The 15,593-nt window shown below is 37.1% G+C and overlaps 3 protein-coding genes across 10 annotated transcripts; 2 read left to right on the forward strand and 1 right to left on the reverse strand.

Moving 5' to 3' along the window:
- Positions 1–1,375: 1,375 nt before the first annotated feature.
- LOC140957073 (serine/arginine-rich splicing factor RS31-like) lies at positions 1,376–4,360 on the forward strand. 7 transcript variants are annotated; one of them, XM_073414156.1, is made up of 7 exons: positions 1,376–1,536; positions 1,654–1,778; positions 2,999–3,111; positions 3,274–3,497; positions 3,579–3,597; positions 3,634–3,833; positions 4,041–4,360. In XM_073414156.1, the coding sequence occupies exons 2-7, from the start codon at positions 1,673–1,675 to the stop codon at positions 4,060–4,062; spliced, it is 684 nt and encodes a 227-aa protein (XP_073270257.1). In that variant the 5' UTR covers positions 1,376–1,536; positions 1,654–1,672; the 3' UTR covers positions 4,063–4,360. The 7 variants fall into 7 exon arrangements, with proteins under 7 accessions (XP_073270257.1, XP_073270252.1, XP_073270255.1 ...); XM_073414151.1 differs by having other exon boundaries at positions 3,579–3,833; XM_073414154.1 differs by having other exon boundaries at positions 3,579–3,833; positions 4,044–4,360.
- Positions 4,361–7,029: 2,669 nt separating this feature from the next.
- On the reverse strand, positions 7,030–11,397 carry LOC140957550 (serine/threonine-protein kinase WNK8-like). Of its 2 annotated transcripts, none has more exons than XM_073414861.1 (8): positions 10,612–11,397; positions 10,010–10,047; positions 9,801–9,906; positions 9,363–9,583; positions 9,126–9,283; positions 8,649–9,042; positions 7,590–8,416; positions 7,030–7,377 (listed from the first exon to the last, which is right to left on the reverse strand). In XM_073414861.1, the coding sequence occupies exons 3-7, from the start codon at positions 9,842–9,844 to the stop codon at positions 7,602–7,604; spliced, it is 1,632 nt and encodes a 543-aa protein (XP_073270962.1). In that variant the 5' UTR covers positions 9,845–9,906; positions 10,010–10,047; positions 10,612–11,397; the 3' UTR covers positions 7,030–7,377; positions 7,590–7,601. The 2 variants fall into 2 exon arrangements, with proteins under 2 accessions (XP_073270962.1, XP_073270961.1); XM_073414860.1 differs by having other exon boundaries at positions 7,033–7,377; positions 9,679–9,906; positions 10,612–11,396.
- Positions 11,398–12,295: 898 nt separating this feature from the next.
- On the forward strand, positions 12,296–14,805 carry LOC140956686 (protein LEAD-SENSITIVE 1). Its single transcript, XM_073413532.1, has 2 exons — positions 12,296–12,640; positions 13,583–14,805. The coding sequence occupies exons 1-2, from the start codon at positions 12,547–12,549 to the stop codon at positions 14,245–14,247; spliced, it is 759 nt and encodes a 252-aa protein (XP_073269633.1). The 5' UTR covers positions 12,296–12,546; the 3' UTR covers positions 14,248–14,805.
- The last annotated feature ends 788 nt before the right edge of the window (positions 14,806–15,593 follow it).

The following is a 15,593-nucleotide window of genomic DNA, read 5'->3' on the forward strand; positions in this document are numbered from 1 at the left end:
CGCCAATTACCCAAGAAAATACTAACAAAAATATATATGAATTATATCTTATCATATTATTGGACACGGCCTTCAATTACCTGTCACTCTCCGCAGCTTTTTTATTACACCTCAGTGTGGCAAACAACATCATTACATCACTTCGTATTTGATCATTCATCACACGCCTCAGTGTGGAGTTTTAGATGTCGAATTTCATTCCTTCAATTCCCGCTTAGAAAGGAAACCGTAACATGCAAAATTTTCAGCTTTATTGAATAAAAGTTTAGGTATCTGAGAAATGTGATATGGAGGGATGCCGTCGTGTATTTGTCACATAAAAAGACAAAATGAACCAAAAAAAGTAAAAGATATATCATGATTGTGCTTTGCTTAAAGTTTCAAGATTTATCTTCTTTCCTTAGCTCAAGTTATGGCAAACAATGTCGGATCTAGATTAATGTCTCAATGATATGGATAATATCAATTAAGAATATTTCCCAAAATATACATAATGATATATAGAGAAAGTTAGTAGTAAATCAATAGAAGGAAATTGAAAAAAAATAGATAACTGGCTATTATATGTAGGAAGAATGAAAATAAAGTACATATGGAGTTTTTTGTATTTGGCATAGTCAGGCTTTTTCCACTCGCAACGAGCTTCTTCTTGCTGGAACATAAAATCATTCGAGTATTGTGCATAAATTATTATTTAATAGAACCTAATTTGCATTCATGTTGCCAACCTAATTGAAGCAAACATGGACGCCACCAAAAGTGGCGACGCTATGATTGTATTGTGGTTCTTTTTCGATGTGGATGGATGCTTGTTATGTAAAATAAAGACACTCAGCAATCATGGTGAACTTACTTTCACAACAATAAATATGTTATCAAACATATCTGGACTATTTTAAGTGATTTTGTTCAGTTTTATTGTCAACTTAGTTACATACGTGACGCGAAACAATCTATATATATATATATATATTTATTTGGGATAGAAGTTTTTTATAATTGAGTCTCATTTCGAAAACTCCTAAATATTTGGGATGTTAGTGTCCTATAGACTATAAGTCTTAGTCAAACAATGTTTCTAAAAAAAAAAGTCTTAGCCAAACAATATCTATATATTTAATAATCTATTGAAATAAAAATTAATTTGGTCATATTTTTTGGTGAAAGTGAAAGAATCCGAGTATATTTGTAGCACCTTTGAATTTGAACAATGGGCTCTGTTGACCAAAACCTTTTCTCGGACGTATAAATTGATTTTACTCTTGGTATCACTGGCTACTAATGGGCCTTAGTTCGTTTGGTTATCAAATAAGCCATAGCCGATGGGCTTTAGCATGCGAAGTCCGTCAACGGATCACTTTGCTCCATGTGCGTCGGGCAAAACTAGGGCTCCGTTCTCGTGGATATATAATGTTATTATTTTTATTATTTGTTTGTAAGATAAAATATTTTACCTTTCCAAACCTGTTCTCGTTTAAAAGGTGGGTTCGCGAGGCTAGGGTTCTTCAGTTCGTGCTTGTGTTTACGAAGGCAGAGGTAATCTTCGTTTTCTATGTTCTGATAAAATCTGTTGGACAATCTCTTTTTTTTCGTTCGAGATAGTTATTGTACTGTTTATTACGATTCTTCGTATTTACGTCTTGTTTTATCCAGGTCAAATCTGTGAGCTAAGATGAGGCCGATTTTCTGTGGAAATTTCGAGTACGAGACTAGGCAATCGGACTTGGAGCGATTGTTTTCCAAATATGGAAGGGTTGACCGCGTCGACATGAAATCTGGTACTTGAAGAAGATTTAGTTTGTGTTGTGGATCGATTTATTAAAATTCGAGGCTTTGTTTGTTTAGTTATTGTTATTCGCGCGGATACATTATTTTCTGTTTGATGTGGTCTTTGAAGTTTTTTTTCCTTTTTATCGAACCGTTGAAGTGTTGTTTCTGTTCTTTGTAGCACCCACTGGTAGATAGGGTAGCTGTATCTTTATTGAGGAGATGGAATGATTAGTAGAACGCTTTTTTGGTGTATGGTTATTGTTACGTATTTGAGCGCGTTTTTTTCCTTGGGTTTCCTGAATTTTATCCTCAGTAATTAGAATAGAGCCCATACCCTTATTTCTTTTTGGATTTGTTCGAACTTTGTGGAACTTGTATGGTAGTTGATATGGTGCTCTTAACCGCTCACCACCTGCAGTTGCTAAGGCCAACAAACTTGTCTAATGACATTTGTTCCTTCTACACGTGAAACCTTAATGAAATACCCCTCCAAATGTGAGAGTGAGTAAATTCATTGACTTGAAAACTGAAAATGAAATGGCATGGCAGTAGAATATTTGTCGGGGAAGATCTCCATGTTTAAGTGTTTGTTTTGACGCAGGAACGTTTGCTAAAGGAAAATGAGCTTCTATACCGGCTTGCAGTCTTCTCTGCTATAAAAACTTTCAATGCCAAGGCTACCTAACTGCTTATCTGCTCTCCTTATGGTCGACGGAAACATTCTACATATCTATCACCCAATCTCCCCTTTGATTTTCTTGAATGCTTAAAGTTGCTCTCTCACCAGAATGGTAATGGTGAGGTCTATGGATTCATCATGTCATGCCTACCTATAATGATAAGGGTTCAATGTGTCAAGTTTATCATCTCATGCCTACCATCACTAATGATAAGGCGATCAATGAGGTCTGCTTGCCATTTCTTCAATGTACCGAACTCTGTGCTCTGAAAATGATGAAGCATGCTTAGCAATGACTACTGAGGCCTGACACAATGGATCTAGCCTTTACTTACTTGCCTACATCATAATACGTCTTGCTTTAGTTCTTCATGCAATGCCTCTACATCCTAACTTTCATCAGAACCTTCCCATATTTGCAGGTGTTGTATGTTATTTTATTATCCGCCAGGAAAATTATCCTGACTTAACTGATGCAAGTTTTCAGTGCAAGGCCTCCGTGCGATGGTTTATTCTTGTCTCTGCTTCTCATACTTTTCCCCCCTTCAGGTTTTGCTTTTGTGTATTTTGAGGATGAACGTGATGCTGATGATGCCATCCGTGGTCTTGACAACATCCCCTTTGGGCATGATAGGCGCCGCTTGTCAGTAGAATGGGCAAGGGTATGCTTACTTCCGAATATGTTTATAATTTTTTGTTCACATATCCAACATGGATGCATTCAGCATGATCTGGTTGAAACTTGCCGTTTTGTTTTTTTTTTGTTTGGGCTATGTTTCTTTGTCATGGTTAAGAATGTCTTAATGTTATCATCGTTTCAACAGGGTGAACGGGGCAGGCATCGTGATGGGAGAGCAGCAAATCAGAGACCTACTAAAACACTGTTTGTTATCAACTTTGATCCTGTGCGTACTAGGGACCGGGATATAGAAAGGCACTTTGAGCCTTATGGGAAGGTTCTTAATGTACGCGTCCGTCGGAATTTTGCATTTGTGCAGTTTGAAACACTGGAAGAAGCCACGAAGGCTTTAGAATGCACACACATGAGGTATGTTTGACAGTTGATTTGGTTTGTGATTCTATTCCGTATCTTGTAGCATGACTGACAAATTGTATTGTGAATTTGCAGTAAGGTACTAGACAGGGTGGTTTCTGTTGAATATGCTTTGAGAGATGACGATGAGAAGGGTCCGGGAAAATTCAATAGCCCCAGAAAGGATTATGGGAGGCGTGGAGGTAGCCCTTACCAGAGATCGCCAAGTCCAGGGCTTCGCCGGAGTCGACCGAGCCCTGATTATGAGCGAGTTAGAAGCCCAATTTACGATAGGTATAACGGTCCTTCATTTGACAGAGCCAGGAGTCCAGAATATGCAAGATACCGAAGGTAAATGAATTTCAGGAAATACCTACTTTGTTGCTGGTATTTCTTTGGCGTGTTCTCTTCGTAAAAATGAATTCCTCGAATGCTTATCAGAGAAAGAAAGATTTTTTTCCCGAAAATGGTGTGAACCTATCGCTACACCACTAGCAATTTTATAAAGCATTTCACGCAACTACTTGTGAGTTTACTTGTTTCATGTTCCTTCTACAGCAGGTCACCTGTTCGAAGGTAAACGGCAGGTTTGTGCTATGCAAATGGAGGTTGATTTTCTATTTTGATGTGGTAGTCTGTAATATTCTACTTCCTTAGAAGTACCGGAGACCTTACTTGGACATAATTCCTCCATTTGTATTTTTAATTCGTTTGATTCTGATGGTCTGCTAGGATCTTATTAATTGGTAACAGTTGTAATGGACCGTTTGATGGAGTTTCTATTATGCATATGGTACTGTAGTTTTACTGGAATCCCATATTTGACGGATTTTGTGTCATCTGAGTAGGAGGATAGAATCATAAAGAAAGTATACTTTTGAATACGAAGCTGAGTAGAGCATGAAATGTTGACGTTCCATTGATGATATTCGCTTGCCGAGCGGGTTACATCTTTGAAAGTATCTGCTTAATCTGGTGGTGGTGGATAAACATGATCGCATTGTTTGGTTTTCATCCCAATGATTCATTTCACTCTAAATAAAATAAAAATGTTCTCATTTTCATTGTTATCCCCAGATTGTTAGTTTAGAAAACATAACACTTTTCAACACAATCATTATATTCAATTGAAATTTTCGAACATTTCCGAAAAATGTTATCATTTAAAAGTAAATATGTATTGATTGCTAAATAAGATGATCATTTTCAAATAATTAGAATATAATGTGATTCTAAATAATATAATAATCTATTAATGTTTATCGATTAGGATATAATCTATGTTATTCATCTCTATATGATGGAGTATAGAGGATCAGTTACGGGTAAAAATTATGAAAAGTCGATTATCTGAAGGAATTACTAGAGGATCAGTTACGGGATAAATCTATACTAATGATGTAGTTGATCATATAATATTTACGATCATACGTAAGTTAAGTTCTATATGAAATCCGAACAAAGTTTATGTAGTGTGACATCTGTATAATTAATCGACAATAGTCTAACAAGTAACAACTATATTAAATATAAAAGAGATGTTTTTTCCCGAGTACAGCTTGGGATGGGGGTGAGGTGATATTTCGACGTCGGTTGGGGAGAAGCTTTTGCCAAACCAGCTAACAAGATGTTGGCTAGAAGAGATGTTTGCACCATATAGAAAATTGGTTTCTCGCGAAGATTGTTTATCCAAGCGAGCGTTGACTTCTTCTGATAGCTTGGTAAATGAAATCTATCATTATTGCTGATGAAACTCCGTGCCAGAAAAGAAAAGCTCACCCGTTTCGCGACTGATTCAGAAAATGAAAACAAGTTCATTCGGGTAAATATCTAAAAATTGAAGCTAATTATTTAGAGATACAACTTCTTTAGCCAGATGATGATACTGAAGATTAATGGTTTTTATTTTAAAGCAATCGCAATAACAATAGCAATATTCGAAGAAATTAAAGGAGAGAATTAAGACACGTAATATATAAGCATGGATTGCTTCACTCGGAACCAGTGGAGGAGTCAGAAATACGGCTCTGTCCGGGCTAAAATTTTAAACAAAAAATCTTTTAATATTTTAAATTGATCTACCCGTACTAATATCATATTATTTCAAAATTATACAAAATTTACATATAATTTTTTTTTAAAAAAATTTGGCCAGCCCGGGTACCCAAGCATGTGAGTCCGCCCATGCTCGGAACCCTTTTGAAACGATATCATCATGAAAACGTGTACATCCACATGAAAGCCATTTCTTAATTATTAAAATAAGGAAAAGTGAGCCGCAAGATATATCCCAATTGAGAGTCAAAGGGGCCGAGAATCAAAATAGTAAGAGAAAAAGGAATAGAGCCGAGAGCCCGGAGTTCTTCGTCCGCTCCGAAGCACAGAGTGATGCTCATTGAAGCAAACCAAAGAACTCCAGGAATCTCGGAGTGAGAAGGGATAGCTCATGGTCGTTACATGAAAAGACATGCTCGGAATACGAAGCGTCTCAGACTGTTCACTTTCCCGGAATTCGAAGTTTTTTGGGCCGTTCAGATTCTAGGGCATACATCATCATGACATCAACCCTACCAACCCGAGGATATGAAACGACAAAAACTTTCTAAGCTCGGGAGGTATGAGGCTCCGAAACTTTATACTAAGACCGGGAGACATGAGGCCTCGACATTTTTAGCAAGAGTTGATTATCTTTCCGGTGGAGTTCAATCATGACTAATTGGGACAGCGAGTATGACTCTAGCCCGACTATTTAAAAAAAGAGTGGTGATACCCTCGGAAGAGCCCGGGTCATGGATAACTTGGAACAGTAAATGGATAGCCCAGATCATGGTAATTTTGCAGAAGATGCTCATAAGTAGCCGGGCAGGTGAATGCTCGTGACGTCATTTACTCGAATAACCAGAGGCCAGAGCTCTCGGACGAATTCCTTGGTGTTGACTCTCTGCTCGGGATGCCTCGGTAATAGTTCCGCACTCGAGTGCGAGAGCAGGTGATATCTTATCTCGGTAAGCGTACCTAACAGAATCGCATCGATTTGACGTGATGGAAATGACATATCAGCGTGATAGGAACTTGATGTAGATGACTATAAGTGATAAGTAGACACTGAAAACAAGGTCATCATTATCTTCTTTCTTATAAATAGCATGATTGCTTTGCATTAAATTAATCCACACATATATACACCAGTGACATTATTTCTCTCTAAAAAAATTACATTGATTTTATTCATTTTCACATGCTGACTTAAACATCGGAGTGACCACGTCGGAAACCCATCCGACGCCCATTCACATGTTTCTCTTCCTGTTTCCAAGACATCATTGCAACCCTACTTCAGATAGATACTCTCAATTTGGGATATATCTTGCGACTCATTTTTCCCTCATCAACTTATTGTCAGATTCGGTGGATTGACCGACCCAGCTCACCCTATTCACCAGGATCACATCATTGGAGATATTTCGATTCCAGCGAATGATGACATTTCTTTTTCGATTCATCCATGGCCTCATTCAAGAATTGTTTTTGATCCAACCCGTAAGAATCTTATGCAAGAGGACCGACTTTATAAAGTGCAAAACCCATTGGTCATATAAAATAAAACCTCAGTTGTTAACTGATTTTAATATGAAAAAGTAAGGAAGGTGTGGTGTTGTGTACCAATATCATCATTTTCAACTTGAAAAAGTAGATGGTCACGAGTGCAAATGAGACAAGATCAAACTCGCAAAGTGGACTCGTAGATTACCTTACAGACTCAAGATATGCTCATTTTAACTTCACAAACATATTTGCTAGGTCAAAACACAATATTAGTTTTCGAGCGCGGAGCCAAGTTTGTCAAAAAGCTCCATGTTGGTGTTCTGTTTTCTTGTAGATCATGCTTGGAAAACTGCAGAATAACAAGAATGTACAATCTCATAAAACATAATATAATAGCAGTCTACAAAGGAAACGGCATCCAAACAAGGAGGTTCCAAAAGGCTCCTCACTTGCCAACAAAAAGAAGGAAAAAACGCAGAAGGGAGAAAAAAAACGGACTCTCATCGAACATAAAATTTTAAAACTCAAATACGAGTACAAAAAAGAAACGAGTAAACTAACCACCATTCCTGTTCAATGAAAAGCCACATTCTTTTTCATCATCCATCTCTTCTTGGTCGTCTCCATGGCCTCGTACCTCATCCTGGAAAGTTCTTGAAACCATTGTTGGTATTGTGTTTCAATAGCATCAAGCTCCAATTTCAAATGAGTTTCAGGATCTGCATCAGGCAGAGTCAAACTCGAACAACTGCTTGTTAGGCTCCCTGCTTTGGAAACTCTACGTTGCTGGTCCAACAATGCACATTCCAAACTGCTATTTCCAAATTCATGCATTACACAGTCGTAATATAAATCTCGAAACTCCATCTCAGAAACTTCTACATTATAATCTTTAGAAACATTCTCATTCTTTATTGAAGAGACTTCACCCGTAGCCTCATAAGTCAGCGATCCATCCGAAAATTTTACATTTCTTGTAGGTATAAAACACGGAGACATAATAAATGCTCCATAAGATGACACAAAACTGGAATTACTAGACAAATCAGCCTGATCATGCTGTCGTTGTCGACAAATTCGAGGATCCATTTGAAATTCAGATCCATCACCTTGTTTAACCATTAACTCTGCTGGACAATCAGGTGGTGATGACCTCTCCCACTGATCTCTGATCAATGTTAGGCCACTTGCACTTATCTCTCCACTGGAGTTCCAATCAAATGTAGGCTTCCTGTTGGGTAAGATTCTTACTATTAGGAAATCAATGAAATCAGCAATGAAAGCCACATCATGGTCGGCTAACTCTAACTGCTCAACCATCTCTGCTGCAACTGCAAGTGCCGTGTCCGAATCGAGGTAGAAAAGAAAATGTATATTCCTCACACGGCCTGCATTAAAAAACAACAGGTATCTCAATCCAAATTTGCAAAAGTAGTTTGGTCCAAGTACACATCACTTTTCTCTTAACATGCACCTTTTGATGACTCAAAGAAATTGTTGGTCCTCATAAGATACATGAGAGACAATAAATCCAACAGTATAAACCATATGGGGAGTAATTGCCAATGTAGCATAGAATAGACCAAATAGTGTAGAAAAACTAGGCAATTTCATTCTTACCACCCTGATCACCAATGCGAAGGGTTAATGAAATGGAGTTGTCATCATTTTTCTTCCCCTTCAACCTAAATTCATTGTTATCGTGTAAACGTTGAAACTCCAGCACAGAAGAACTAGGGGTCATGCAATTAGAGTCCGAACTCCCAGGCAGAGTATGTTCAGAATCTATATCCATAGAACGAGGACCACAGTTCATTAATCTCACAGAATGAGGAACTTCTCTAGACATGTGTAATGAATCATGAAGGCTTTCTTTTGCATGATTAATTTGAAGAAACGGGTCTTTAAGAAGTTCCTTTGCAGATAACCTTTGAGAAGCTGGAACCAAACATTTCTCTATGAATTCTTTGACTTCAGGAGAAGCCACATTGCCAAGAGAAGCAGGTTTGATACCCTACCAAAATAGTATACTACCTTAGGATACTTTGCATAACCTGTCACAATGCAAAATCCAAAGAAGAAAATCAGTGAACTTACTGATGTAACTTTCCTATATATTTGAGCTGGATTTTTGCATTCAGCGTAAGGATATTCCAAAGCAACCATTTCCAGCATGCACATTCCAAAGGAATATATGTCAACTAGTTCATTATATTCCTCTTCGTAAAGCTCTGGAGCCATGAATTCCGGTGTTCCTGACAAAACAACTCAGGAAGTAAGCAATTCTGATACTCTGTTCATTTAAGTTATAAAAACAGGAATATAGCAGTATACCAATGACACTCTTAGCAGTAGGCTGCTGCATGATGGTTGCCAATCCAAGGTCCCCAATTTTAACTTCCCCACAATTACCATTAACAAGAATGTTGTCACATTTCAAATCCCTGTGAATTACAGGCGGGTTTTGACTGTGAAGATAATCTAAGCCTCGAAGAATCTGCCTTGCCCAATTCTTTACAGCCTTCATATCCACGCTTCTATGCCTTTTACGGTATCTAACAGCCAAAGTACAAAATATTGGTTCAAACATATAAGTTATTGATGCCGTTGGCATTAAAAAAACAACAACAACAACAACAACAAATCGTACTGTCTTAGGCTCCCAGAAGTGAAAAGCTCGGTGATCATATTAATAGTCTTTTTCTTGTCATCAATCCATGCATCATAAAACGTGATAATGTTTTCATGCTTCAGTTGTCTAAGAAGATGCACCTCAGAGTACAGTTTTTCCAAATCTTCAGGTGACCGCAACACATCGTCTATCTTCACTCGGTTCCACGCACATTCTGTCCCATCCAGCTTGTCAAATGCCTTATAGCTACAGAAAAATTTCAATTACTAAATGGGTTTTATGGCCATTGTCTCTACTGTTGTCAATTAAATTGCACAAGGAACAGTAAAGTTCGAGTATAAATACATACACAGTCTTGAATGCACCCTTGCCCAGGACTTCATTATACTGCAAAGAGAGGCCAGGAAAGCCAAGTGAGTATACACATTAAGCATCTCTAACTCAACATCAAAATGAAAAGTGTCAATCACATATGTGAGAGTCACAGCTCCAGTTATTTGATCATATAATGTCAGGTATTGAAGTTGAACAATGCTACTGCTTTGGACACTTTATTTGAAAACCACAATCTTGAAGTTGAATACAAAACATGAACAATATTTCAAGAAAACATATAATTGAAATAACTAAATTGACCACAGGAGGAAGCAAAATCCATGGCACTGGAAACTCAGTCTGATCATTTTTAGATGATATATACACCAATGAGGTATCCACAGGGACTTTACCGTCTGGAAACCATAAGGAAAGATTATTAAAAAGACCATAAGCTTAGCGTAAAAAGATATGAAACTAACACTGTAATATCATGCCGCGGCATTAGGAGCACACGCATCATATGACTTCTAAAAAGCAGCAATTTTAAAACAACATAAACTTGACACCAAGAAACACAAAGCTAGCACCACAATTGCAAATGCAGAAAGGCGAATAGGTGCAAAACAAAATTACCCGAACGTATCGGGCCCGAGGGCATGCCTCCAAATAATCAGTATCTGCCTGATCATAACCACCACAATTCACAGAATAACCTGACAAATTCTCGCTACAATATACTACTGAAGGAGGGAATCCAAAACCCCCACTGGTACTCATCACGGTCAAAACAGCAACAGCGGCAGCAACCACAACAAAAGTAAATTAGCAGAAACAAAAAAAAAATCCAAAAACCAAAGAGGACAAAACAACGGCGGCCTAAGAATCAGAGGATGCAGTTTGGTAAAAAGAGGTTCTTGCTTTTCCGTCGGAAAATGCCTCTGACGAAATGCAGTAACAACCGAAGAGCGATTGCACGGGATTGAATCGGATTTGCCATTTCCAATTCTCATTTGCGTTAACATCTAGAGCCGACACATCGCCAAGATTCGTCAAGAAAAATGTTTGTAAGGCTAATTTGCATAAAGATCCATGGAGACACGGATTAGAACATGCGCTTCGTGTCATCGACGTGAAATCAATGTCCATTATATTTCTACGACGTAATGCTATAATTCTAATGAGAAATATAATATCTGATCACGATTCATTAGCTCGCTCATTCATGGAAAAATATATCCTAACATCTGATTTAGTATGATCTTTTCGATCCAAACCCAGTTCCAAAAATGAAAACTTTTGTTAGGCAGAGAAAAAAAAAAAGGAAAGAAACAAGAAAAGAGGAGAAAAGGAATCGAGGAGTCATGAGAAATCAATAAATTTTGGTAGTTGGAATGAAATTTGAAGGGTATGCGATAATGAGATGAATCATTCTTTTATAATAAGATTGAAATTTAAGTTCACATCATAATAAATAATAAATGTATTTGAGATTTATTATTTTATTTTATATTATTTTATGTAGGTAATTTATAGGCTACTCATATATAAATTTAAAATTTTATCTATTATTCATTGTCGACAATAATTGAAATCAATGTATTTTAAAATTATCTCCTCACATGCATGAATCGAAGGCGAAAGAGAAGAAAGAACATACAACTTGTGCACCATTTGGGAACTCGTTTCATAATTTTGGCCATCAGCCACTTATTTTAAGTTGCATTAGAAATGATGAATTCCAAACCTATATATTTCAAATATATATTTGTAGTTTTAGATAGGTAATATAAACTTCAAATTCTCACTTTAATTTTAAGTTATCGTAATAATAAAAACATTTTAAATTTGTTTTATTTCAATTAGTACTGCGGGAAAATACTAGTATATATAAATACATTTATAAATATACGTACACCTTATTATTAACTAGCGTGTGCGGGAATAAAAAATAAATCCTAGGTATGAAACTTATTTTGATTGGGTTGGGAAATTGAAAACGAGACGGACGGGACACTCTGGATAAGCAGTTGGAAATAGTAAAATTATATTAAATTTTATAAACTATTTAAAAATAATAATTTCTTCAAATTAAATTTATTTACATAATATTCTTTTCAAATCATGTCACGAAGGCAAACTTATATTCTAGCTTACGCTGAAATGGGTACGTAAACATAATATGGAGGAATACCAATATCAGGAATCTCAAATTTGCCAGCCCATATGGAATGGGTCCCCTCGGATGTCCAATACTGCAAAATTAACCCTAAGAAATCTGATTTGGCAGAAGAAGAAGCCAAAAGTGCGGGCGTTGCTCTACCACCTCACCAGTGCTACGGAATTCATTTCACACTTTTTTTTTTTTTTTTTTGTGAGGATTATTGAGCAAATACTAGGATATTTTGTTATTCAGACTAAGTCAATCTTTGTTTACAAACAATGACCCTTCCCCGAGTGTTAAACAGTGATTATGTTGAATTGGTGGACTCTTTGTCTTTTTGATGTATATGAAAAAAACGTCTTGTGGGGTTTTGGGTGTAAAATTGATGAAATATTGCGGAAATCGAGATGGGTTTGCTCACAAACAGAGTGAAGAGAATCGAGATCAAGCCAGGGGATCATATTTACACTTACAGAGCATTGTTTGCGTATTCTCATCATGGTTGCTTACAATATCGCCTTTTGTCTTTGTTTAACTTTTTTATGTTTGTTCCAGTAATTATAGTTGTTGAACATCGAAGAAAGTTGCAATGTGGGTTTTATTTGTTTGGATCAAATTGAATGCCTTTTGGTTGTGCGTTCCTTATTTTGATATCCTTTCTGCAAATTGGATGGGATGCAAGTCTTTGGCGTGAACTTCTGCAGTTGTATTCTGTATTAAAATCTGATCCTGGTTCAATAAAATTCTATATTGTGTAAAAGTACCAGCATATTTATGCTGGATGTGGGCTCGTCCTTAATAGGTATATATAAGTTGTTCTCTTTGTAAAAATAATAATAATAATAAAATTTCTGCTGGGCCGAGAGCCGAATTTGGAGTTGATATAACGTATTGGTCACCAAGGGGTCATTTAGACCTTAAAAATTGCCAGCCTTGATTCAGGGATTTGTGAAATTTACAGAGACAAGAAGGAATTAAGAAATACATAGTTTCTGATATCTGCCATTTGATCTACTTCTCCAATGCCAATTTAAGATAATATTTCGTCCAGAAAGTTTTTGCTTCTTGGACTCCTCTTTGTCCAACACTTTTAAATGAAGAAACTTAACTACTATATCCTATTTGTTGAGTGTTTTTCTGTGCTATGAGCTTTCAATGTGCTGCTCACGGTTTGAATTCAGCTGCATTGAAGTAAAAGTTAAGACGTTGTTCTTACAAGTTGTTTATAGATTTTTCCAATATTCTTTAGGCTTGTTGATGCAATCTTTCAAATTAAAAATTGGTACTGTTATATTTAAAAGCTATATAAACGATCATGTGTTACTCTGTCAGATTAGCCTATGTGAAAATCATCCGTTGAGTCTTACGGCTTGAACCATTGTTTGGTCTGTGTAACATATGATTAGTACCTCCTTTTGACCCTTCTAATATCTGATTGAGCAGGTATCTATGTTGGGGGTAGCAAAGTAGTTCATTTTACCCGTGTTGAAACCTCTTCCACCTCCAGTGATGAACAATACAGCCTTACTGCAGAATGTCCGACCTTTCCTGACTGTGGGTTTAGGCAGCCAAATAGTGGAGTTGTCATATCTTGTCTTGATTGCTTCCTTCGAAATGGTTCACTTTACTGTTTCGAATACGGAGTGATCCCATCCGTTTTCATAGCTAAAGTACGTGGAGGCACTTGTACAACTGCAACATCTGACCCAGTGGAAACAGTCATTCATCGCGCAATGTATTTACTTCAAAATGGATTTGGGAACTATGATGTGTTTCAAAATAACTGCGAGGATTTTGCCTTGTACTGCAAAACAGGACTACTGATTGTCGATCGTCAAGGGGTCGGAAGAAGTGGGCAAGCTTCTTCTGTCATTGGTGCACCAGTGGCAGCTCTTCTTTCTTCTCCTCTGAAGTTTCTATTGCCTAGTCCGGTTGGCGTGGCGACAGTCACAGCAGGAATGTACTGCATGGGCAGGTATGCTACTGATATTGGTGTGCGGAGTGATGTTGTCAAGGTACCCGTTGAAGATCTGGCAGTGAACCTTGGCTGGGCAGATAGTGAAGGAGGTACAACAAATGTGACTGCTACTGTGCAACTTATTAAATGACACCAATCTCATTGGTTCGGATATGAGTGCTGGATATATTGTACTTTCACCCTTACTAAAGTTGAGGGCATAATGCATAGCTGGTGTGGTTTGTGCTATTGGTAATAGAAACTGCTATCACTGCTAGTTGTGCTGTGAAGTGTTGTTCTTCTTTGGAATTTTAGTCGTCTTTTGGTTATTTCGACCGAGACGAACTTGTTAAAAGCTATTTTGGTTGGACAGAATCCAATCACTCGCACACGAAGTGACTCACCTTATTAATACTTCGACTTTTGGTATTTCATGTATTTTCCTATCCGTTGATGGTTATTTTCCTTCCCTTTTGGCTTAGATTTGTTTCACTCTAAGATTTATGTAGGTCAAGTGATGTGCATGAAAAGGCACGCATGAAAGTTTTGAGCAAATTTAATTAGATTATTGGAATTTGGAACACCCATTAAAATGTAAAGCACTGGAAGTATTTTTGAAGGAGAACAATAACTTGGGCTAGCTAGAGATTGATTCCCTATGTCGTGACTTCACTTGAAATCCACATCGCAGGATTTGATAACAAGAGGTAGTGCTCTCTCCGAATACTCGTTGACCATCTGTCGAGTATACTTGTAAAAAAAATCCATAATCATTTTTTCTTAAAGCCGCAAACACTCCCTTAAACAAAAGTTTGCTGTTTTATGCACAGGAGGAATCCAATTTTACTCAAATTGTAGTTTATCGCTTTAGATTATTTTGGATATTATTTTTTCTAAAACAAATATGTAGATTCTAATTTTTTTCGAATTGATTGTGTTAGCCAATTTGTTTTTGCTAAAAACGAAAATATGAAACCACATATAAAGAACAATGAATGATAGCAGTCACTTGTGTGTAAAGACCAATCATGAAACAAAAGAAGTATGCTATTGGAAGTATAATATCATATATATAAAACATCAAGAAATAGTAAACTAAACCAAGGTGTGTAACGAGTACAATTTTCTTAAAACAGATTCATCCGCTCCGGTCTTTGTTTTGAAGACCAAAATGGACAAATGTTTCTAAAGATACAACGGACAGACCTGTAAAGACGGTAGCACAAATCACTATGCTGGCGAGCTGAATTAGTACCTGAACTTTATCAGTATATTACGCAGCACCAACAATCAAATAGTGATATGGAGCACCAACAGTCAGATAGGTGGAAGGTCTCACATGTGTATTACGCTGGCGAGCTGAATTGGTACCTGAACTTTATCAGTTGATTACGCAGTACCAACAGTCAAATAGTCATATGGAGCACCAACAGTCAGATAGGTGGAAGGTCTCACATGTGTGGAAAGCTCGTTAACACACACAACCCAATATATATA

This window comes from Primulina huaijiensis, chromosome 14, assembly GCF_012295235.1.
Source record: "Primulina huaijiensis isolate GDHJ02 chromosome 14, ASM1229523v2, whole genome shotgun sequence".
Taxonomy (NCBI): Eukaryota; Viridiplantae; Streptophyta; class Magnoliopsida; order Lamiales; family Gesneriaceae; genus Primulina; species Primulina huaijiensis.

Coding starts and splice junctions, on each gene's coding strand:
- LOC140956686 (XM_073413532.1), top strand. CDS start 12,547: ATGGGTTTGCTCACAAACAGAGTGAAGAGAATCGAGATCAAGCCAGGG. Junction 12,641..13,582: donor GTTTGCGTATTCTCATCATG/GTTGCTTACAAT, acceptor CTGATTGAGCAG/GTATCTATGTTGGGGGTAGC.
- LOC140957550 (XM_073414860.1), bottom strand. CDS start 10,755: ATGAGTACCAGTGGGGGTTTTGGATTCCCTCCTTCAGTAGTATATTGT. Junction 9,907..10,009: donor AAGGGTGCATTCAAGACTGT/GTATGTATTTAT, acceptor ATTTTTCTGTAG/CTATAAGGCATTTGACAAGC. Junction 9,584..9,678: donor ACTTCTGGGAGCCTAAGACA/GTACGATTTGTT, acceptor TTTGGCTGTTAG/ATACCGTAAAAGGCATAGAA.
- LOC140957073 (XM_073414151.1), top strand. CDS start 1,673: ATGAGGCCGATTTTCTGTGGAAATTTCGAGTACGAGACTAGGCAATCG. Junction 3,112..3,273: donor TGTCAGTAGAATGGGCAAGG/GTATGCTTACTT, acceptor TCGTTTCAACAG/GGTGAACGGGGCAGGCATCG. Junction 3,498..3,578: donor TTAGAATGCACACACATGAG/GTATGTTTGACA, acceptor GTGAATTTGCAG/TAAGGTACTAGACAGGGTGG.